This window comes from Sceloporus undulatus, chromosome 2, assembly GCF_019175285.1.
Source record: "Sceloporus undulatus isolate JIND9_A2432 ecotype Alabama chromosome 2, SceUnd_v1.1, whole genome shotgun sequence".
Taxonomy (NCBI): domain Eukaryota; kingdom Metazoa; phylum Chordata; class Lepidosauria; order Squamata; family Phrynosomatidae; genus Sceloporus; species Sceloporus undulatus.
The window spans coordinates 199,484,115-199,509,386 of record NC_056523.1 but is presented as its reverse complement, the minus strand read 5'-3'; the positions used below and the strand labels follow the sequence as shown (position 1 = coordinate 199,509,386).

Below are 25,272 nucleotides of genomic sequence, written 5' to 3'. Positions count from 1 at the left end.
TATAAACCCATTCTAGAACCGGATGACACATTTCCAATCTCTGATTAAGACCCTTAGGGTGCATTCCCAGTATGAAATAGAGCACATTGCCAAATAGTAAGCACCTCTGTCTTGGCTGGATTCAGTTTCAGTTTGTTTTTCTTCATCCAGCCCATTACCTCCTCCAGGAATTTGTTCAGAGGAAACTCACTATCCTTAGCTGAGGCTGTTTTTAAAGATATGGAGAAATATATTTGGGTACCATTAGCATATTGATAGTACAGTATTCTGGATGTCTATACCTGTATGTGTACTGTTTTAATCTTAATAAAATCATATATATATATATATATATATATATATATATATATATATATGTGTGTGTGTGTGTGTGTGTGTGTGTGTGTGTGTGTGTGTGTGTGTGTGTGTGTAGTACTCTGTACCACACTTCCAGATGATCTCTGGTTTCATGTAGATATGAAAAAGCACTGGAGATAGAATGCCACCTTGTGGTATGCGATATAACAACTTCTTCTTTGACAACCAGCTATCCCCAATCACCATCTTCTGGAACCTGCCTGAGAGATAAGATTGGAACCACTGCAACACAGTGCCTCCAATCCCCAATTACCCCAGAAGGTCACCATGGTCAATGGTATCAAACACTGCTGAGTGGTCTAAAAGCACCAATAGGGAGAAATTCCCTGTGTCAGTGCCAAGACAAAGAACATTCATTAAGGCGACCATAACAGTCTCCACTCCATTGGTTTGAAATAGGTCAAAGAAGCATATGTCATCCAAAACCATCCAGAGTTGGGAGGCGAATTCCCTCTCCATAACCTTGCCCCAAAAAAGCAAGGTTAGAAACTGGTCTATAATTATTAAGGTCCAGGGGATCCAGGGAGGGCTTTTTCATAAGTGGTCTAAGCAGTGCTTCTTTTAAACAAGATGGAAAATTCGCTTCCCTGAGAGATATGTTAATATGTTTTATTTGAAATCTAATTGCATCTCCTCCCTGAATAACCAGCCAAGAGGGACAGTGATTGAGACAAAAAGTTATCTTCCTTATCAGCAACTTGTCCACATCAGAAATATTCACTAATTGAAACTGATCCAGTGTAATCTCACCGTCACTGGACACCCCATTATTTACGCCTATTTCAATTATGGTAGTGAGCAAATTAGTGGGTTATAGGGGGGGATTGAAGGGAGGACGGAGCAGGGAATATACTCACTGGCTGGATCATTCACTCACTTGCTCACTCACGTGGAGCTCTGCATACGTTCAGGAAGGGAATGTCTCCCTTGAAACACACATTGCAGCTCTGGCAATTTGCCTCACCACTGGGTTCTGTCCTCAGTGCAAAGCTCTCACTCACCCATCCAACCCTGGTAAAAGAAATTGGGCTCCAATCTCTGTACCTAAGAAAACCCTATGATGTTTTGGGATCATTTTAAGTTGACAGGTGACTTGAAACCACACACACACACACACACACACACACACACACAATATGTGAATATTATCCCGTTCCCTTAACTAAATTCTGACTCATTGCCTTTGCCAAAATTGCTCAATGTAATACCCTGTTTACATTTAAAAGTGTAAGACTAAATGCTAAGTGGGAGGATGGAAATGTTAACAGCACATTTTCAAGAGGTACGTGTTAATAAAGTTTTCAAGGAAAAAGCAACATAAGAAAAATACTCCACTAAAACTGACCCCTCTCCATTGGAAATCAAATCAAAGAGGTACTGTATATTCCAACAAGGGCTGAACATTTAAAACCACCTGAAAGTGGACCTCTTACCTTTTCCCTCCACCACTCCCTTCTCCTTCTGTGTCATGTCTTTTTAGATTGTAAGCCCGAGGGCAGGGAACTGTCTAACTAAAAAGATTGTATGTACAGCGCTGTGTAAATTTACAGTGCTTCATAAATAAAGGTTAATAATAAGGTTAATAATAATAAAGTTATAATTTCAGGTCTCTGGTAAGTGCAACCAGTCTTTCTATGGGCAGTATATGGGTCAAGGAGAGAAAAGGGGCAATTCCTGCCAGTGCTGGCCCTGCCCAATAATGGTAAACTGCTGCCCTCCCCACAAGAGAATGCCATGCTCAATAGAGAAGAGATTATCCACTCACCATTCCCAAAGATCAGAGCCATCCTTTAGTGTTAAAAACTCCCCAATCAATTTAAACTGATGAATGTTTTCTGATCCTAGGCGAAGCTGTGTTTGACACCAAGAACACTCTCAGTAGAACCTCAGCTTGGTAAATGGGATAAATGCAAATGTCAAAAGCAGTATTGTTGAGATTTACTTCACTTTTCCAGTAAAATGTATGTCACAAGAAATTACAAGTAACTTTTGCCATCTTTATTGAGTGGTAGGGTATAGAAAAATCTCCTTAAATCTGATTTTTGAGCTGTCCAATATTTAGGAAATCCATTTTAATGTCACTAGGATCTTCAGTAATTTCTCTGCTTAACCATAGGCTCAAAATAATAAAACACAGTCAATGTTTCATATAAGCCAGACATTCAGCAGGAGGTTACATTTGGTTTTATTTGTTGAATGCAGCAGCATGTTCTTTTTTCAAAGGCAAATGTGAGCATCAAACATACATAAACAATTTTAATCAAAAACAATTTCTTCAAATGTTTAAAAAAAGTATCACTAAAAGAAGGCTTAACAATGCAACTGATCTATTAATATTTGGATTTGGGCTATTTAGGGCTCTTTCCATTTGTAGACGTTAAGAGCCTCTACAATAGTCTTACCTTTGTCTGGCAATTTTTAGGATGAGTGGTAAAAACAGCCCTTGATATCTTAATATTCTCTCCTCTTTCAATAAAACATGATGATTACATATCTGCAATTAAAATCCATACCCTGTGGAATGTCACGTCTATAACCAATTCAGGCCCAGCCTGGTGGGAACTGTCCTTTCCTGAGCCTCTGTAAGATTTTTATGGCAAAACAAAAGGTATAGCAGCAGACAAGAATAAGAAACATCACATGTTTTAACTATACTCTTTCAGGATGTTATCATGTTCTTGAAATATCCATCTTCTTGCTGGTCTTCTTCCGATGGTTTCAATGTTTTGGAAGTATAACAGACGTCTGTACAGTACTCTGAAATACAGAACACCAAAAACAAGCTGAATTGATAAGCAAAATCTTTTAAGACTTTTTACAGTTACAAGATACATGCTTTACAAACTGTTGTAAATTATGTCTGCTAATTTCCCCTTAACTTCTCCTCCAAATTCAAGTAAATGATTACTGTAAATAACTATATAGTAGCTAATTATTTGTTAAAGTACAAACAAGAAATGATGCTGGACTGCAACTCCTACCATCCCCTACCATTGACTATTCTGGCTAGGAATGACAGGGACTATGGTCCATCACCATCTGGAGGGCTCCAGGTTGCCTTCTCCTAGCTGAAAAATAATACACAGACAGTTCCATAAGATGGGCATTTATTCATAATGTATGGACTGAGAGAAGATGTGCTAGGGAACTTGTTTTAAAAAATTGGCTCACTTCTCATTTGGAACACAGATTCCAAACAGACCCTGTTCTATACATACTGTGTTGGATATATATTTTGCCATGACTTAATAGCCAAAACAATGAAACAAGTTAGAGAATGAAAGTGATCCACTACTTGAAGATCATAGTGCTATATCCAATCTGCAGAATTTTCTTCCAGTAAGAACCAGGATGTGGAAAACAGCACCAATCACGCTTTGTAGCTTAACTGTATGAATTTTAGTAGATATAGCTTATATTATGAGCAACATTAGCTGAATTTTCTTCTTTCTTTAAGGTACAGGAACTCTTTTTCATGTGGCCAGAATAATCCCAAGGGCTCCTTGCATGTTCTCATTTCCCTGTCTTGCTGGTTAACACCTATACTGGCTCAAAACACATCGCCTTTTATGTGTCTAGCCAGATAAATGCACATTCAGCCTTTCAAAGGTGAACACAATCTCAAATTCATTCTGCAACTTGGACAGCAACTAATAAGGGAAATCACTATTCAGCTGAGGAAAAAATAATGGCAGGTTGAAGATAATCAACATAGTTGATTATCTAAACAGGAAAATCAACATAGTTGCAATTACAAACCTAGGCAACTAAACATAAAACAGAATCCCCAGCTGAGACAGTATACAACCAGATTAAAGAACAGGCCTTCTCTGTGGTGGCACCCAGTTGGTGAAATATCCTTCTTTGATCTACTCATGACATTCTGATATCTACTCACAAACTTCTGGCATCAGATAAAAACAGTACAATTTCCCCAGAGATTTAAAATTAGCCTTATCAGCATTATCTTTTATCATTATTTCACTGACATTTTCCTGCTTTTGGCTTCGGGGGGTTGGCCAGATATTTCTGTTTTATTGTTGCGGGTATTATTAATTATAATCAGGGCCTGTTACAGACTGCCAAAATAAAGCTGCTTTGGGTCTCTTTGGAGGTATGCTATTTAAATGATGCATGGGTCCTAAGAGTCCAGAGGTCACGCCAAAGCCACACTCCATTCCTAAGCACTAGAGTGCAGCTTTGGTGCAGCTTCCGGATTCTTAGGATGCATGCATCATTTAAACAGCATTCCTCCAAAGAGACCTGAAGCAGCTTTATTTTGGCAGTCTGTAACAGGCCCAAGATCCAATCAGGAGTCCAATTTTACACAAAGGATGAGATACCATTCAGCAACTGTTTCTATGAATCTCCTGTAGCTGAGGCTAACAATTGGATTAAGGCTTGATCTTCTTTGCATACACACAATTTAAATGAACACACAGCAGTCTTGAAAAAGGCCTAGGACACAACTACAGCAAATAAAATAAAATAATGATATTACTTTCAAGTTCTGTAGGGTTTCTCCCCATTCCATGCACCCAATCTGAGGTATAGAAGTCAGGAGTAAACTGGTTGCTTTATTTGCATTTTCCTTCAATGTCTTTAGCACTTTATCCACTGACACCTGTAAATACAACAAGACATCATTCAAAACACTCTTAGAGTAACTTCAGCATGATAGTTCAAAATCTGTAACATTTTTTAAAGTAACAGGAACACATATGCTACAATATTACACATTAACCCTGGAAGTAAATCACATGGAATTGTATTTACTTACATCCAAGTGCTCATAGACAAGTGCAATGATCTGTTCCAGAACCATTCCTGCTATTTACATTAGGCTGAATGGGCTGAGCTGTCTAGATCCTCTCCCCACCCCATCCCACCTTCTAGAGAAAGGGGCAATGCTTGCTCCAGCTTCCCTGACCTCAAGTTCTCCATCATTTCTCAGATAAACTGGAGATAGAAAATCTGAGACTCCATCTATAGGTTCCTTTTGTACCCTGGAAAGTGGTTTACCTGGCCCTAGAAACTAACATTAACACAATTAGGTGTTCCCATGCAACTTCTTTAGCTATCTCAGTTCATGTGAAATGGCTTCATGCAGGCATGCTCATTTCATCAGATGCCTCCTGCTTTTCTTTCTCATTGGAACTATCCAGAACTGTGCCTTCAATATTTCACTTTTAAGACATTTCCATCCATTATGAACACCCTTCTCTTTGAGTACTTCTAATTATGGGTACTCTGCCAGTATTTCCGTAGATTATCATCTGCTTAAAGTTCAGGTAGGTTATGTGTCTAGCTACGCTCAGCTTCCCCCTTCCTCTGTACAATGAATCCTAAGAAGAAATTGTCATTTCTACCCACTACTACTGTCTCACTGACTTAATTCTTCTTAGTTAATGAGGAACAAGTCCAGGACAGTTGATTTCTTTTTTGCTTCTTCCACCATCTGGGCAATAAAACTGTCAGCAAAGCAAGTGAGAAATCTATTAGACTCTTACATTCTCAGTACAAGTTACTTCCCAACAGATATCAGGATGGCTGAGGGCCCTCACTGCTACCATATCTCTTCTTTTTAATATTTGGTAAACTGATCTGGGAGGGCATCATCCAAGTTTTCCATTTGGATTTGAGGTCTTAAGCAGATCACTACACTGATATCACAGTTGGTTTCCTCTCTTTGGCTTTTACTCAAACGCTCTTAGCCAGCCTTCCAACTTTCAAGTTTCACACACAATTCTACCCTTCTTCTTCTCCTTTTGGTCTGTTCCTTTTGATTAAATTATACTATTCAAGTACTGCACTCTAGTAATCGGACCTATCCACCATATTCGCCTTCCCGGGCACAACAGGCATCTTTAAAAACAGGTCCTTCTCACCCCACTCCTAGTTTTCTTCAATAAACACACATTAACCAAGACATTCACAGAGTGACTATGTCCATCTGTATCCCATTATCTCAAAATTCACACTGACAATTGTATAGGATGACCATACTTCTTTGAGACAAAAACAGGACACTGGGATGGCAAAAACGGGATGGGGTTATGTAATATTTAGGTAGACGTAGAGGGCGACTATGGCCCCATACAGACAGGCCAAAATAAAGCTGCTTTGGGCCACTTTGGAAGTATGCTGTTTAAATGACTAAGGACTGAAGCACAGTTTTGGTGCAGCTTCCGGACTCTTAGGATGCATGCATCATTTAAACAGCATACCTCCAAAGTGGCCCGAAGCAGCTTTATTTTGGCCTGTCTGTATGGGGCCTATATTTTAACACGATCATATATGAATATTTCTCTGATGAAGTAACTACCTCCCTAAAAAGAAGGGAAATCCCAGAAAGGATTCCTGTTGGTAAGGTATGGTGAGAAGAGAAAACAAAGAGAGGATAAACTGAAAGAAGAAAAGGCAAAATGAAAAGTGAACTGGGAGGCATTAGGATGTGCTGGGCAAAATAAATATAGAAATATAGATATATCAACAACAACGACAACAGCAATAACAATATCTTCAGGAGAGGTAAATTAAAATAATACCTGTAGGTCAGGTAGCATAAAGAAAATGTGAATGAGGAGGCAGTGGGGAGTACAAGGCAAAATAATAACAGCAATAGTAATAAAGATGAAGTAGAACAAAATTATTAATAAAAATGCCCCAAGTGCAATACAGTAAAGGAAAGGAGAACTGGGAAGAGTGGAGGGAATGCCCAGACAAATTAGTAAAATAATAATGCCCTCAGGTGAGGTGAAATAATAAGAAATTAAGACTCGTGATGGTGTGTGCAGAGAGGGGGTCAAATAAAGAAAAGGTAAAGTGGAGGGGGCAGTGGAGAATGCCAAGCAGGTTATTAAGATAATAATAATGATAATGATATCTGTAGGTGAGGGAAAGTAAAAGAAAGATGAATAGGGGGCAGTGCAGACTCTGATACAAGTTAATAAAAATAATAATGTAGCAAACGAGGTAAAATAAAGATGAGCTTAGGAAGGAAGGAAGGAAAGAAGGAAGACTTTCCCAGCCATAAAATAAATAAAGCTAGGGAGACCCTCCAGAGATCACACTCAAATTCACACTGGGAGGGTAGAAAGGGGGGGAAAACACACCCTCCAGTCACTCCCCCCTTCTCCCAGTCACTGAGGGGGGAAGACAAAACACTGGCCACGATTGTTGGGTGAGGGAAAACAGCACCAGACAAGTGATGCCAGTGCTACATGGAAGGAAAAGAATATGTGAATATGCTGCCTGCCACAGCCTCACTTTCCTGCCTGGCCAAAGCTGGAAGGAGCTGGGGCAGCAGTATCCCCTTGTCCACACAACTGGCCACAGCTTTGCCACCCCTTCCCACTCACCAACAGGAAAGCATGGAGGTGGCGGACAACCTTTTCATGGACTCTTTTTTCTTCTGAGGAAGGGAGCAGTCTGTGGCCACCATTGGTGCCGCTATCTCCCTTTCCTGCTGGTCAGCACCCCGGGTGGCGGCTGGGCAGCATACCCCTGCCATGAAGCTTGACCTGGCCGGCATTTATTAAAAATTGGACAAACTGGTCATTTATGTTAAAATGACAGGATGGCTAGAAAACGTTAAAAAAGATACTATCTCATTTAAAACAGTACATACTGCCAGCCTACATGTGAAGAACCTGTGATGAATATGCTGCGTTGCAAAACTGGCCATGCATGCACGTGGAAACTCTTATATTTACTGTCTTTAAAAAGAAAGAAAGAAAGAAAGAAAGAAAGAAAGAAAGAAAGAAAGAAAGGCATGTGAACACCATCTGGACTAAGTTGCATGATACTGACTCATCTCAAATGACTTTTACATGATGAAATGCCAACAATCAGGCCAAAACCATTATTTGCTCATTACAATGGAGTTATTCTACAACCAGTGATCTCAGAGGAATAAAGGAAACGGAAAACCCAACCGCTGCAAACACTGTCTAATTTTTTTTTAGCTTTTTAAACTCCAGAATTTTAAGAAAAAGGATTCAAAAGTTAAAATTAAAGTAGGGAGGGGGGGTGTGGGGAAATGAGAGAATGGAGAAAGAAATGTGTGAATCTATGTTTTTATGTAATTTTCTTTGTTATACTATTTGTATATGGAATGGAAATACGAAATAAAATATTTTAATAAAAAAATAAAGTCATGAATAAAATAATCTTATTGTATTCCAAATAACTGGCTGTATTGACAATACAGTTGGGCTTCTGTATTCATGGACTGAACCAACCATGGTTTGAAAACATTAAAAATATATGAATTCCAAAAGGCCAACCTTGATTTTGCCATTTTATGGACACCATTTTACAGTGCCATTGTATTTAATGGGAATTGAGCATCTATGGATTTTAGTATTCATGGGGGTCCTGGGAGCAGACCTCAGATGATCCCAAGGCACCCCCCCATGTGTCTGTCTGTCTGTCTGCCTATCTATCTAAATATACACATTTACAAGGATGTGTGTGTGTATGTGTGCGGATTGTTATTTTACAATTATATACAGTTTCAGGTTCTTTCTTAGGAACATTCACAACCTGTACCTCTCCTTGTTGTGGTTCCTGAACCCACTACCAAATGTTAAGAGTTAATACTCTTTAAATTTCATACTGTACTGCATACTGTTTTGTTTTAGCCCGTAAACTGCTTTGAGTCCCGACTGGGATAGAAACCAAATGAATTAATGAAATAAAGCAACAAGGAGCCCCACAATTTTTACTTTAAACAAGCCATGAGAAATAGTGGGTTAAACAAGGACTATAAAGCCCCACCATAATCAAGACATCTTTTTCATTGTTCCATTCAGTCAAATCCCTTCTTCTCAAATCTTACTCCTTAGTTTACTAGGGGCTTTACTAGGGATTTTATCCTATGTGCTTCCATCCCAAAAATGGTTAAAGTGGTGGCATCCCAGAAAAGCAAGCCCATTTGCTATTGGTTATCACACACAGAGCACAACAAAAGGTTAAAGCCACATTAAAGTGGGCACAATGAGAATTTGGCTATCAAAACGAGACAATTTGGCTATCATTGCCTGCTTAGAAATACCTTCTCTGAGCATGCTCCAAAGTGTCATTTCCACAAGTGCGCGTGAACACACACACACACACACACACACACACACACACACATACTCTGGGGGGAGAGGGGAATCCTCTTTGCCACATAAGCCCCAAAAGGTGTTGCAGAGAAAGGCAGAATCAGGCTGCCGTTTGCAAACTCCTAAAACCGCACACGCACACACACACACACACACGAGAGAGAGAGAGAGTGAGAGAGAGAGAGAGAGAGGGAAAGGAGGAGGCTGGGACCATAACCCTTCCTGATTCCATGTCCTCCTTTTCCAAGGCATGTCCTCCATTTCTGCCTCCTGTGCAGGAGGACTTTCAAAATGCTTTCTCTCTGCCTTCACCCACGAGCTCTTCCCTTAATTGCAGCCTGCAAAGAAGAGGAAAGCAGCAAAGAGAAGGAAAGCGAGGGAAGTGTGTGTGTATCCCTTTAAAATTCTTCCTTTTTGGCAAAAAAAATTAAAATAAAAAATAAAAAAAATAAAAAAATAAAAAGCACCCTGGGAAATGAAGTCATCTGAATCTTGCTTTCCACATGGCTGGGAAGGGACTCAATTTGCAAGCAAAATGGACACGTAAATCAGGTGATTTTGCAAATTTACTTATTTCCTGATTGATCTCACATTCACCCTAGATTCTCTTCTGATTGCATGCAGCGTCATGTGAAAAGCAGCTGCGAATTTGTTCCGAAGCCCTGGATGACCCTGCATTGTCCCCACTTTAAACTTCCAGTTTTGCCCCATGTAATAACACCCTAGGTAGTTCCTACAGTAAGGCATTCCAAAGATATTTGGGAAAGGTCCCAGGACAGAAATTCTGATCCTAGAGCAAGTAAAAAAAAAAAAAAGCGCATTTTCTTTTGGAGGCATATAATGCACTGAAGGTATGGCAGGAAGAAGGCACTTTTCTAGATTATTTAAAGATATTGATGGAATCTAGTGGGATTAGGTTTAAATATTTTTCTCTCTGGAGAGCCAGTGTGGCGTAGTAGTTTGAGTGTTGGACTCTGGAAACTCTGGATTTGAATCCCCGCTTGCCATGAAACCCACTGGGTGACCTTGGTAAAGTCATACTCTATCAGCTTTAGCGGAAGTCAATGGCAGACATCCTTTGAACAAATCTTGCCACGAAAAAAACATGCTAGGCTTGCCTTAGGGTCACTATAAGTCAGAAACAACTTGAAGGTACACAACAATAACAACAAACATTTCCCCCATCAAACTTATTATCAACTTGGCTCTGCTTTCAAATCCCTGCCAGAGGTTGAAAAAGTATTGTTTGGACTTGATCTCTCAAATTGTCCAAGTGTTATTAATTGGTTACCTGGGCGATTCTAAGAGTTGTGGTGCAAGAAAGGAGCTTTTCTACACCTTGACATACTTACAAACACAGGCCTAAATCCAATTGTTAGACCTGACTAGAGCAGAGCCATTGAATTTATTTGAATTTATTCAGTAACTGATTAACCCACGAGATTGTAGCCATAATTTTACCAATGACGTAATGTTTATTTTGTGTGACCAATTTAACACTGATGACAAATGCATGCCCTTTAAAAAAAGGGTGTAACATCAGAAGTACTTTAAAAACAGTTAATATATTAACAGAAACATGATAATTTTTGCCTAGTGTCTTTTAAAATGTCACACACAGCAGAGGCACAGACACTTTAGATTTATATTTAGTATAAAGTTGATTCTTTTAGGGGGGTGCTTTATTTCATGATAAATCATTTCCCCTACCAAAAAACATTTGTGTGACATGACATATTGTATTTATTTTTAACTTTCTAGGAATTTCTGCAAACCATCTGCACAAAATACACTCATGAACAGATGCTATATTTGGACCCAGGATTTTCACATCTGGCCTGTGTGGCTTAATTAAATTATGTCAGCAGTGACTGAATTACTGAAATGCACACCAGCTTCTATAAAACTAGATTTCTCAAGTGACTCAGAGTAGAAGAGTGATCATTTCAACTGGGGTGGGAAAGTTGCAGACTATCCAGGGGCATTTTTGTGGCTCCCAGACCCTCCAAACTCCTGAACCCTCGTTAAAAAAATATATGAGGAGAAGGTGAAAATTGCCCTCCGTGGCCAAAAACAGCTCTTGGAGGGGATTTAGGAGTGGCATAATGCAAAGAACCCTATAGTCCAAAAAAGAACTTACAAATAACATTTTGTCATACAGCAGCCTATTTTAGGCATGCCCAGACCACTTATGAGTGTGTGTGTGTGTGTCAAAATTGGCCCTTGTGCCCTCCATAGTTGCCTGCCCCCTTTTTTATAGTGCTTTAGAGTATTTTAAGCATTCATCTCTGCATTCCTTCCAATAAATCTGCAAGGTTGATTGTAGTTATTACCCCCATTTTGTGTGCTTCAGGCTGACAGTGAGATACAACAGTTTAGTTTCATGGCCACAACTAAGATCATGGTAAGGACATGATTTGGACTGGGGACCTCCTAAAAAATCCCATGCCCCACCCTAGTGTTATGTTTGAAAAATTATTTCCAAAGGTGTGGCCATGCTTTGGTCTGTTGTAGAAAAACAAAAAGAGTGCTGATCCCTTAAAGAGTAACATACTTACCCCTAAATCTTATTTTATTCTGACTAGAGTAGACCTATTGAGTCCAATACGTTTATCTACGTGTTGACTCTATTCAACAATTGATTATTGGGACTAACCAATAGGAAACCAAGCTTATAAATGCATAAACTTTTGTGAATTAGTGTTAAATTCTTCAAGAAGTAAACAGGGAAGAGGAAGTAAACAATGAGGGAAATGTAAAACGGAAAGCACAAACAGTGAAACCTATGGGCCAAGTCTAATTATTAGTTGTAACTAGAGTAAACCCATTGAATAACAACAACAATCATGTTGCTTTACCAAATTCCCATTGTTTCAATGTATCTCCTTTGGTTGGGACTAATAACTGTAATTAGGCATGTTAATGACAGTGACTATTATAATGCAAACTTCTGGAGGTGGGTGAATTAAAACATGCAGTGAGACCCCCACTCCTTTATTCCATTTCAAGCTGTAGAAGATGCAGTTCACCAAGGTGCTCAGTTCCAATTCAAGGTGCTCAATTCTCATCCTTCTAGTGACCAATCACAAAATTATGTGTAACACAAAATATGTAGGTGAGGAAAAGCACATGCTAGGAGAAACAGATGTCTTTCACTTCTTATGGTACCACCTCTTTTAAATACATGCCAACCGTATTGTCCAGATTGATAATTAAAGATTCAGTGTTCTGAATCTTTAATTAAGTTCACCAATTCAGTGACAAACATAGATGCTAAATACAATCTGAAACAGCACTAAGAATATGCATGCCCCCAAAATTAACCATGCATTCTACTCACACTTTCTTCATGTTCCTTCCAGCAGTCGTAATCTGTTGCCATAGCAATACTTGCATAGCAGATTCCAGCTTCCTTTGCAAGAATCACTTCAGGAACTGTAGTCATATTGATAACATCACCTCCCCAGCTGCGAAACATTAGGCTCTCTGCCCGAGAGCTAAAACGTGGTCCCTCAATTGTGATTACTGTCCCCTTTGAGTGGCACTTGATCCCAAGCTTCTTTGCAACATCCATAAGGACCTGAAAATACATCAAGAGCAGAATATATATATATATATATTACTCCTTCTGGAAAGGCATTTAGACTGGGATGGGCTAATGCAAGGGAATGAGGCCAATTTTCTGTCCCAGGACTTACTACATGTTGTACCTCCAAACTAGAAGCCTGTTATCTTTCTGTCTTTTTGGTAACAATCTGGAGAAGGGGTGTTGGTATGAAGATGGAATCTCAACTCCTTGGGGATTCTAGGTACTGTACAGAAATTCTTTTTTCAGCTGAAATTATATTCAGGGAGGGACTATGGGAACCACATGTACGCCATGGATCCACACCTTGGTTTTAAGTCCCCTTATATATGAACTAATACTACTTTCACCGTAGTGGAAGACTACCACCAAATGATCTGTTTCCATTTTGGACTGGAATAAGGGAAAATAACAGAACAATAATAGGCATATTGAAGAACAGCTTGAAAACAAGTAATGCCCAAGACAAGGGTGAAAAAGAAACTAATCTGAGCATGCTTAGATGTGTTATGGTAATGGCATTTTCTAAACACTGTAGCTGGACCCCAAAGAAATTATATTAAAATATGCCCATAACTAGAGCTTAAAATAAACTTTACGTGGTCACTTAGGTGTTTTTTTGGGTCCTAAGGGCAACATGTAAAGCTGGAAGTGTACAATCCTTGAACAACAAAGTCTTAAACAACAAATCACTCATCTTTTGTAAACAACTGTCCACTGAGACACCTACTTTAACTTCAGGGTTGGGGAGCAGTGGTGATTCTGGGGTTACGACTTGTCCTACTCCAGATTAAGATATTTTTTCTTAATGCTACTCCTACTCCTGTAGAAACCTTACTCCTTTACTCCTACTCCTGCTCCCCAGCCCTGCTCAACTTGTGAACAACCTTGTTATATCAAAGAAACATAAATGTGGGCCAGCATTCAAAGTAATGTGCTTAGTATTCCCCATACACTCCTAAGGATTTGCTTGCTCTGTTTTGAACCAAATCTCTCACACTCATGCAGGGTTGATCTGGTTTATAGCATACACTTGGAGAAAAAATGGTACAACTAGAAAGCTGATAGATGTGTGGCTTTGAAAATTGGGGAAATAATTGAACATATTATCCATCGGAGATTGAGCAATGCAGAATAAATCTGTAATAGAGACTTTCAAAGCATTTAAAGATTCAACCCAGAAAACAACAACACAAAAAACAGTGTTTGAAAGCTGCCAGATATGCCAGGACATGCCTGAAGAAACAGTTGGAAGTCCTAGATTATGTTTCTATTGAAAGAAGGCACATTCATAAAATGAATGCTCACTGTGCAGTAGATAAGACCCAATGATTCTTATGGAAAAACTCTCATTGATATAGTGTGTATGGATCATCTGATGGTGCATTTGCTGAAAAATCTGCTATAATAAAGGCTTTGCATTCTCCCAAAAGCCAACTTTAAAGACTGGGAAGCCCCCAGAGAACAACATTTAGTGAAGCATGTGCCCCAGATACAGCAAAGAAGAAAAGCAGGGGACAATGTAACATACTGCCCATGCTTCCAACTGTACATGCACACATGAATTTTTTTTTCTGATCATGCATAAGCTGCTTCACCCCTAGCCAAGCCATAATCTTCAGTAAGGTAAGATCTACTAACTTCTCTTGTTTTGGCACAGAAAGGTTCTGCCATTGAAATATGGCATACACCTGGAAGGCAGGAATGGTTCCCATCGTAAAAAGTGAGGGGTCTTTGGGTGGTTCTGAAAAGAAAAAGAAAAGCTGATTACAGAAAACAGCTTAAACATTGGCAGAAGAGAATCCAGGAAAGGAAAGGAAGATTGAAACTCCAAGGAAGGTCTTAGTAGCAGCACTACTACTTCTCACTAAAGTTGAGGACAAGTCTGAGCAAAACCCACCCAGGCACTGGGTTCCCTTTTCACCACAGATGCTCATGATAACATGGATTCTTGATGAGAGGGCAGTAAAAATGATGGATGAATTTGTATTGCAATAAGCAACGGGGACCTTCAGGAAAGACAGGAAGCGGCTGGAACCAAAAGAACAGATCAGGGATTTAGTATGACTTTCTTGTCAGAATGGTTCATTTTAGAAGAATGAGTAATTTCCATTTTCTTTTTAAAATATCTCTAAAGAATTTAGCATGAATTTGGAGAATTGGAGCTGGGTAACTTTCACTCCTCTTATTACTGCCCCATTTTAGCAGGAAATTAACTGTCTGCCTCTCTCCTTGGTTTATTTTATAAGCCACTCTTCGCCTGGAATGGAATCCATGGGTCTTACAGCACAAATTAAAGCTGTGTATAGCTAAAAACCTGGTGATTAAAAAGTTTTTAAAAATTAAATAAGCTATTCTACTGAAATATCACTAACAGTACAAATATAATAAAGATAAAAGCAGAGCATCCTCCCCATCGTATATTAAAAGACGCTTCTGCACAACCTATTAATCACCAAATCTCTGTTTAAATAAAAATGTATTTTTCCTGCTGGTGGAAGAGCAGTGCTCCTGCCTTTTGTGGAAGAGAACTCCAAAGACTGGGAATAGCTACTGCGAAAGTCTTCTTAAGTGTCCTCACCAGATATGCCTGTGATAATGGAGGGCTCAAGAGAAAGCCCTCTTCTGTAGATCTTAAGATTAGGGCAGGCTCATAGAAGGTGATACAGTCTTGACTTAAGCTATATGAAGCTTTATAGGTCATAACATGCACTATGAATTGTGTCTTGAAACAAAAAGATAGCCACTTAAGCTGTTATTTGCTTCCTGTACCCAACCCTAGTCAGCACTATTTTTGTGTAGAAAAGAAACAAAGAGAATAAGAGACATTCTGCAGCTGGTAGCAATGAACAACTGTCCATTAATAAGAATATGTAGCCTCCGGTGTGACTCACGCACCCTCCCAAAGCTCAGCTTGATGAGTAAACTACCGTAATAGCATTTTCTGAGAAAAGGGAGGGGGATACTTTCCTTCCTGTGTACTACATATACACACTCGACAAAATAAAACTGAGGGTGGACTGTGGGGGAAGAAAAAGAGGGAAATTTGCTACACATTTTGCAAACCTACAAAGAGTCTAACAATATCCTAGTGAAGTATGTAAATAGGGAGTCTCGAGATATTTTGAATGAAGATTCCCATAATCTTTCCCAATGGTCTTGCTGACTGGGGTCTCAGGAATTAAAGTCCAAAACACCCGGTAGGGGCAATGTCTCCCCCTCCTTCCATTACAAGTATTCTTAATTCACATGGTTATAATTCACTTTCTCTCATAAACTATGCAAATTGAATATCTGAACAGTTGTGGATTAGAAACAGGCAACAAAGGTCAGCGAGATCCCCTGCCCTTCCTCTCACTTGGAAGAAGGGCGGACATTCTTGTTAAGCTCCTTGACTTTGGAAACTTTCCGGAAAGTTGTACAGGTAGACCTCCACATTCATGGCTCAGGACCCCCCCCCCCCCCCACGAAAATGAAACAAAATGCAGGAAGGCTCCTCAGGGTTGTGAAGTAGGCAGCTGGGAAGCTGGGGTGATCTGCTTCCATGCTCCCAATCTCCCCACTACCTGATCTGGGGTGATTGGTCTCGATAGTTCTCCATAGAGCCTGAGGTGTTGAAAGGATAGGAGGAGAGACAGCATGGAAGCAGCTAATCAAAAAACAACCCAGCAGCCCAATCCTGGCTTTATGCATACACAGATAGCTCTGTATCCTTTTCGGGAGCTTTGTCTTTTCCAGATTTCTTTTCTCCCTAGCTAGGCAGGCTGGCCTCTGCATGCCTGAAGCTGGGATGGGGTTGCTGGATTGCTTTTTGGTGATCTGCTTCCTTGTTCTACCTCTCCTCCCACTCCTCCAGCAACTAAGGCTCTGTGGAGGACTATCAAAAGCAATAACCCCAGATTGGATAGTGGGGAGAGAGGGGGAGCATGGAAGCAGGTCTTTAAAATGAAATCGAGCAACCTCATCTCAGTATCAGGCTTCAGAGGAGTCTGCCTTGCTGGGGAGAGAAGGAAAATGAAAAAGACTAGGCTGCTGAAAAGGCCATACAGCTTTGTACAGCCCAGAGTAGTGGCTTTGGGAGGTAGTTGGAGGCAGCCATGGCAATCACTGGTGTTTCCTCCCCAACCCCACCATCAAAGCTACAGGATGTTCTCTGAATGTACATATAGTGGTCTTGAGCTTGGCTAGGTGGTGGTGGTGGAGGCTTCAGAATGGACTCCAATTACTTAAAAAAAATAAAATGCAATCTTTAATACAGCTTTATGGATGTTGACTTCTGGAATTCAACCAGAAAGTTATCCACACAGAATACTTTGAAAAGCACAATCTAGTTCAGTTATGATCTGCTCTATCGCTTCATAAGATCTCATATTTTCCTTTACCTGTCTATGAACTGGTCAATGATAACAATATCTCCAGGCTGAATTTCTTCTCTTAATGAACCACAAGCAGTTGTCACCAGTAGATGGGTGCAGCCCTCTTCCTTCAGTGCCCACATATTGGCCCGGTAATTGACATTTGTTGGTGTAATAGTATGATGCCTTCCATGTCTATGGAGAGACAGATAGAGTGAGGTGGGGACAATGAATATGAACTAGAAAAACACATCAAGAAGCTACTCAGACTGGATGTTTCCTTGATCAAGATCCCTGAAGTCAACTCTTACAATTAGGATGAACAAGGTTAGGTAAGTGAACAAGATCAAGCTTCTGGAATGCATACATACGCTTGGTTCAATCCAAGTATCCCTATTAAGTTTACTCCCTGTTTTCTTTTGCTTCAGAAACCATAATTAAGCCTTATTTCATCCAATGCCAGGCTATTTCTCTCAGTTGAAATCATGAGGTTCTAGGTTCAAATTTTAAAATTTAACGAGTTGGGATTAAAAACCTTTATTACAGTTTATACCTGCAGGAATTTATTTTCTTTTTGTCTCAGTATCTCAAAAACTCAAGAAAGGTGATACTTAGTTCTTAATTCCTTTTACATTTATGCATTTAACACTGCTTTTTAAAGGTAAAATGTTCTCATGGTGGTGTACAAGATTAAAGCAATGATATTATTGTAATATAACAATAAATATTCAATAAAATATTAAATCACATAATATATTTTGTACATTTTATGTAAAATATAAAACATATTGCATAAGAATATTATGTACACATTTTATAAAAGATAAATGACACATGTCATAAAGATAAGATTCAATTAAAATATAAAGATAATAATTTAATAATAAAATTAATAATAAAACTGGCAATGTGCTTCAATGTTTTTGTGAAGAACTGCAGAAAAGAGAACTGACAAGCTCTCAGTGAAAACTGATTCCTGGGGTTTGGGATCTCAACTGAAAGGGCCATCTCCCTTATAGGCATGAGCTTAACTGCCCTTGGGTCCAACAAGAAAGAAGGACAATTGCCAATGACCTCAGATTTTGGGCAAGCAGATGACCTCAGCCAGGGGGAGGCAATTTTTCAAGTAACTTCTGTCCAAGTTAAGAAGCTTCAACAGTAAAAACCAGCCACTGAAACTGGACTAAATCATACTGGTAGCCAGTATGGCAGCTGTAGTCTTGGTGTCATATAAGCAGACTGGCTGGCCTTTGCATTTAGCTATGTTCATACACTGTAGCCTTCTGATGTAAACTTAAGCTGAAAACTGCGCTACCGAACACAACTCACTGATTTTTTGTGGGTTTTTCAAGCTATGTGGGTCCGAAACTTACTGAATTTGAAAGTCCAAAAGAAAATGAAAGTCAGTAAAGTGCATTTGGAGGGAGCTCTCAGAGATTGTCCATTCCCTCCTGCAGTCATTAGCTGGAGACAGGAATGGGGACAAAAGCTGATCACACCCATCCAGTTGGCCCTTTGTATCCATGGACCTTTTATCCATGGATTCAAGCATCCATAGCTTGAAAATATTCAAAAATATATAAATTCCAAAAGCAAACCTTGACTTTGGCATTTCATGTAAGGGACACCACTTAAACATCCACATATTTTGGTATCCATGGGGGGGGGGGGGGGTCCTGGAACCAAACCCCAAGGATCCACTGTATAACCCTAGTAACTGAGAAACTTCCTGAATACCTGATACATTTCTTAATGTAATTGCATATTTAAAATGTCTGATTGTTTAGATTCATATATTTATGACAAATGTATCATATATTTCCTAATACACAACTAATCCAAATACTGTTTGGGGAATTCACATACCTGGCTAGAAGCACACAATCAACATTTTTTATCTTTCCCAAAATCAGAGCATCCGAGGGCTGGAATTTAAAAAGGAAAGAACACACATGAATACCAAGAAATATTATAAAATGAGACCAACAAATTCTAAAATCTTAAGTGCAATTTTATTCATGATGAAAACAAGAGGGCAGAAATAGGGCTTCTTGAAAATTTCAGCAATGATGAATAGTGTACCACAATCCTACATATGTAGGTCTGATAGAGTTGTGTTCAAATAGGTGTACACCATATAACAGCCCCAATTTGATATGGGATGAAGCACAAAACAAAAAACAAAACAAAACACTAAAATCCCAACCCAGTGATTTTGTACATTCTGTAAGTATAGTTTGGCAGCTTGTAAAGCAAAGGGGGTTACAGGTGTGGTACACCATGCATTTGGTGGGGACTCCCAGAGTCTCCCTTTTATAGTCATCAGCTGGAGGCAGAAAGGGGACCAGAGTTCATTATGTCAACAGTCCCAGTTAATGATGTCCATTCACAAAGGAAGCAATGTGCGGTGGGCATACCTTTCCAGGTACAAGCCAGGCAAACAGGTGAAGTAAAATACAGTGGTACCCCGGGTTACGAAATTAATTTGTTCCGCCGCCGCTTTCGTAACCCGGAATACTTCGTAAGCCGAAAAAGCCATAGGCGCTAATGGGGAAAAGCCGCGATTTCGTGTGAAATAGCGCCGAAAAGCACCAAAAAATTTTTCGTAACCCGAAAAAACCTTCGTAACCCGGAACAGTTTTTTTAAATGGATTTTTTTCGTAACCCGGAAATTTCGTAAGGCGGCGCATTCGTATCCCGGGGTACCACTGTACATAGTTTTAGAATAAATCCATAAATGAATTATTGCCAGGAGGTCACAAATAAGTGGGACGCTAAATACTCTCAGCATGAAAAAGTTACTCCCATAATCCTGGTTATGCCACAACATCCAGCACTTGGCCTTGCTGGGTGGGGAATCCCCAAAAGTAACTCTTCTAAGTTCTGAAAACATCACATAGTAGACACAATCCAGATGGCTATGCAGCAGCAGATCCTTCACCTTACCTACTCTACAAATGATTTGAAAATTCCAGCTATGTGACAATGTTTAAGAAAGCCTGTGTCTAGAAAATGGATCAGCAGTTTTGGGGAGTGTTCCTGGTTTCACAAATGTCACCACAGCACTCGATTTGCATAAAACAAAGAAAAAAAAAGATTTTAATGCATACCTTTCCGTAAGGTGTATCAACATACTTTTCTGTTCGACCTTCTAATATGTCAGGATCATCCAGGCCAGTCCCTCCAATTATTCCAATCTTGCAGATAAAAAATACATTTTAGATTAGATGATATATGAAATCTGACAAAGTATTCTTGAATGTACATCTAAATAATATACCACAGCAATGGTTTGCTGCTGTTTCTAAAGAATGAACAACACCCATAAACTTTTTTTAAGAGAAAGGCATACAAGCAACAATTGTTATTACTACAACACAAAGTCAAGTCTTAGCGAAGAACACAAAATGACAGAAAACTATTTCTGTGATATTCCATTTCATGTCTTATTATCACCAATTTCATTATCCTTTATTCAAGATAACATACAATTATCAGGGAGAATTATCAGTGTGATGGAATATTGTTTATTTATATCCCGCCTTACTCCTGGTGTAGGGGCTCAAGGCAGCTACCAACCAATTTAAAACAGTACAAATTAAAAAACAATACAAAAACATTATAAAGTATAAATTTAAAGTTTACAAAAATTAAACAATTAAAAAAGTTAAAAACATTACACATTAAAAATATTAAAAGGTATTAAAAACCATATACAAACTTTGACATCTGAATTGCACAGTATTTAAAAGCCCAACCCTCATCAGTCTGAAAGTCTGATGTCATTCTCTTGTCGATGGAAGGATGGGGCCATCCTGGTCTCTCTGGAGAGGAAGTTCCAAAGTCTTGGAGCAGCCACTGGGAAGGCCCTCTCCCTTGTTCCTACTAAATGAGCCTGAGAACAGGCAGTGAGATAGAGAAGAAGGCCTCCCCAGATGATCTTAAAACCCTAATGGGCCCATACAGGGAAATCTGGTTCTCCTGATAGTCTTGTACCAAGCCATATAAGGCTTTATAGGTCAAAACCAGCACTTTGGATTGTGCCAGGAAATGGAACCAGCAACCAATGGAGCTGTTACAGCAAGGGAGTTGTATGCTCCCTACAGCCAGCTCCAGATAAAAACCTGCCGGTAGTTCTTTGAATGAACTGGGTTCTGAACACTTTTCAAAGGCTCAGTGTAGAGTGCATTATATTAGTCCAAACAGGCTGTAACAAAGGCATGTCCCAATGTGGCCAGATCGGACTTCTCCAGAAATATACACAATTGGTGCACTTGCTATAACTGTGCAAAAGGACTCCTGGTCACTGCTGAAAGCTGGGCCTCCAAGCTCAGACCTGAATCCAGGAGTTTCCCCAAAATTGTGAACCTATGTTTTTAGGGGGAGTGTCTTTGTCTTTCAACTGACCAGAAACACCTGTGCCTTGTATACTCCCTAAGCACTCCTAATGGTAGGGGGAGCAGATTGACAATGCCAGTCTCAATATTATATGCTTGTGTCCCTTCTCTTTCTCCTTTTCTAGACCTGTCTTGCTTCCCACTAGAACAGAGATGGGAATCCCATGGCTCTTCAGATGGAACTCTTGGCTCAATCAACAACCAAATCATTCTTGTGTCCCCTACCCCCACCTTGACAGAAATGGATAAAATACAATAATGTTAGTCCCAGCCAGCCCCCGCAAGCTGCTTGGAGGAAGGAAGGGAAACATAGTCAGTCCATGAGAGTTCCTGAAGTTCCCATCCTTCCTCCAAAGACAGGAAATAGTCTGGAGCATTCCACCTCAGCCAGCTGCCAAATGAAAGCAAGGACAGAGAAGAAGGAGAAACAACTATTTCAGTCCTTTAGCCTGGCATCTTTTGCTCTGTCCATGAGCCAATGTAGTTAACAAAACAACAACAACAACAATAAAACACATTATTTAAGTCTTCCTTTAATCTCAAGTCATGTGCAAAATAAAGTTCACCTGGAAAAATCGGAAGGAAAAAATTAGAAGAACCCCTTCCAGCATCAAATTGTCTACCACAGTATCCCAAAACCCAGGACTAATTTTGCACATGCATGCTCAGTAAACACTCTGATACCTGCTGTGGGCTGCACCCCCTCAAAACTGCAAGTTGTGGGTTTATTTTCTAATCTTTGAATGGTTTTTCAAAAGAAGAAGGTACCAAAGGTTCACTTCCTAGTGACGTGTGTGTGTGTGTGGGGGGGGGGGGGGAATAGAGGGGGCACAAAATATCTCTCACGCATTAAATCAAAGCCCAATATCCCCCCCCCCGACTCCCAAGGCAGAACTGCTGCTCGTGAAGACTTCCAGGGCTAGCAATTTTCATTTTATTAATAATACTCTTTTTAGCAATAATAACTACGGAAACATTACTTCCCATTTTGCAAACTACAGGCTGAGTCTCCCTTAGATGGAATTCCAAAATCTGAAATATTCCAAAAACCAAACTTTTTTCATGGGTGGCAGAGACAGATGACCTTGGACCAGACACACTCTTTCAACCAGGGGCAAGTCTACACTTGCAAAATACTCTGGGTTGCCCCCAGAGTATTTTGGCTCCAAACTCCCCCCATACTCAGCTCTCTTTTCCTACAGATTTTCAGCTCCTGCAGAAAACAATGGGTGGCTGCCTCCCCATCATCCAGCACCACTGCTGAGATCAGAATGAAAAACCCAGCCACACTATCAATGCCGGGCACCTTGTTCTGACCCCAGAGAGACTTGCACCTACAGCAGCAGTGCCAGACAGCTTGCAGGGACTCACTGCAAAGAGAGCCAAGAACCCACAGCAAAAGTTGAGTTAATGTGAGTTAGAAGGAGGAAGCCCTGAATCAGGTGCAAGCATTAAAAAGGCAATCCTGACCCAATTTGGAGTTGTGGTCTGCATAATGTAAACAGGACAGGGTGAGCCAGGGGAAATTTCGGATCAATCACCATGTAGACAAGCCCCAGGTCTATCCTACAGCACTTTAGTGAATATAAAATAGGGAATAGGAGAGTGATGCATACTGACTTGAGCTCGCTGGAAGAAAACAGGGAATGTAGATGGCCCAAAGATTAAGGTGGGTTGGGGGTCTCTCTTCTGGATCCCATCAGTGAGGTCAGTATAATGTGTGAAAATGTGAGAGAGGGTTTCCTCAGCCATGGCACCGCAACTGAGAAATGCTTTGGAGGCCAATCTGGAGCCAACATTGTTTTCATTCAGGCCCCGAGTAAAAACATGGCCATTAATTAAAGTCTCTGGGTCTCACTCATATACTTCAAACCACAGGGCTTTAACACTGTTTCAGTCTTTGAAAGCTGTTTTAACTCATGAATTATGTTTAATATGTTTTTATCTATTGAAATTATTACCTGTACTTTTGATGCAGGCTAGATAACAAATGAACAAACGTATTTCCCAGAAACCCCAAGGTTTCCTAAAATACAGCCTGAAGTGCAACACTGAGAGAGAGAATAACTTTAATAAGTGTGTTGCCAAAACTTATTATAAATATTATTATAAATAGCAACAGCTATAAAATCCTATGCTTTCTATTCATTCAATAACAACTTCTCTAGTGTTGACTTTGGACCCGAAAGAATAAAAGAAAGAAAGATGGATAGATAGATTATATCTTGCTGTATTGCTTCTGCAACTAGAATCTTTTTCGCTTTAGCAAAAGGCTTGGTCATATAACAAGAACATGCCAATGCCAGTAGGTAAAAACAGATTATTCATTGTGTCTGCTGTCCTCTAGTGGCACAGGTGTGGTATTGCAAGAAAGATACCAACTCATACAAATAGGAACGTATTATTTCCAATGTGTTCCTTAAAAGATCAAAGTAAAGTGGGCCCTTTTTATCCACTTGGGGTTTGGTTCCAGGATCCCCCATGGATAACAAAATCCATGGATGCTCAAGTTCCATTAAATATTATGGCATAGCAAAATGGTGTCACTTATATAAAATGGAAAAGCAAGGTTTGCTATTTGGAATTCATACTTTAAAAAAATATATTTTCAAGCTGTGGATGCTTGAATCTGTGGATAAAAAATCCATGGATAAAGAGTTGGAAATTTGCTCATTTGGAATTTCTTTATTATTTCAGAAAAAGTATACACAGAGGTTAAGCTGTCCGCATTGAGCATTGAAATTTGGTGGGTGCTCATGAGCCAGGCACTCTCTCCCTAAATGACTGATATCACAGGGTCCTTGTGACATAAGAGAGAGCTTTGGGTGCTACATTAAGATCACTAGATGAAAGGCAGGACATAGAAATAAAAAATAAATATAGACATTGAAATGACCAATTACAGTCTGCCCTTCTTATACACACATCTTTTATACACGGATTCAAGCATCCATGGTTTGAAAATGTTCAAAAAAGGTAGAAATTTCAAATATCAAACCTTGATTTTCCATTTTTTTTTATAAGGGACATCATTTTGCTCTGTCATTATATTTAATGGGACTTGAGCATCCATGGATTTTGTTATCCACAGGGGATCTTGGAACCAAACCCCAGCATATAACAAGGGGCCCTTTCAGACTACACTTTACCCCGGATCAGGAATTGATTCTTGCACGTGAAGTTCATATTGGCCCCGAATCTGTCACAATCCATTTTGAGGCAAGCACAAGCAAATGCCCTTTAGTGTGGGTCATCTAGAATCAGGGCAAAAGCCGTCTCTTTTGAAAAAACCCAGGTTCCGCAAAATATGAACTTGCCCCCGATCATGATCGGGGCAAGTTCAGGGGAGGGATTTAGGTCAGAAGGAGGGCAGTGGGCAGGGCATTCCCTCCCCTCATCGGGGCAGAGGAGGAGGAGGAGGAGGAGGAGGAGGAGGAGGAGGAGGAGGAGGAAGGAGCCAAAGAGGA

At 39.8% G+C, this 25,272-nt stretch overlaps 1 protein-coding gene across 2 annotated transcripts in view; it reads right to left on the bottom strand.

The window, feature by feature from the left end:
* Window positions 1-2,518: 2,518 nt before the first annotated feature.
* The window catches only part of LOC121923885 (methylthioadenosine phosphorylase), a 38,497-nt gene continuing 15,743 nt past the window's right edge, over window positions 2,519-25,272 (bottom strand). For both annotated transcript variants that reach the window (XM_042454789.1, XM_042454790.1), the window contains exons 2-8: window positions 20,519-20,605; window positions 19,275-19,333; window positions 17,436-17,603; window positions 14,695-14,797; window positions 12,808-13,047; window positions 4,859-4,981; window positions 2,519-3,114 (exon numbers count right to left, since the gene is read on the bottom strand). In XM_042454789.1, the coding sequence (XP_042310723.1) occupies window positions 3,076-3,114; window positions 4,859-4,981; window positions 12,808-13,047; window positions 14,695-14,797; window positions 17,436-17,603; window positions 19,275-19,333; window positions 20,519-20,605 (819 nt within the window). In that variant the 3' untranslated portion in view covers window positions 2,519-3,075. The remainder of the gene's footprint in view (window positions 3,115-4,858; window positions 4,982-12,807; window positions 13,048-14,694; window positions 14,798-17,435; window positions 17,604-19,274; window positions 19,334-20,518; window positions 20,606-25,272) is intronic.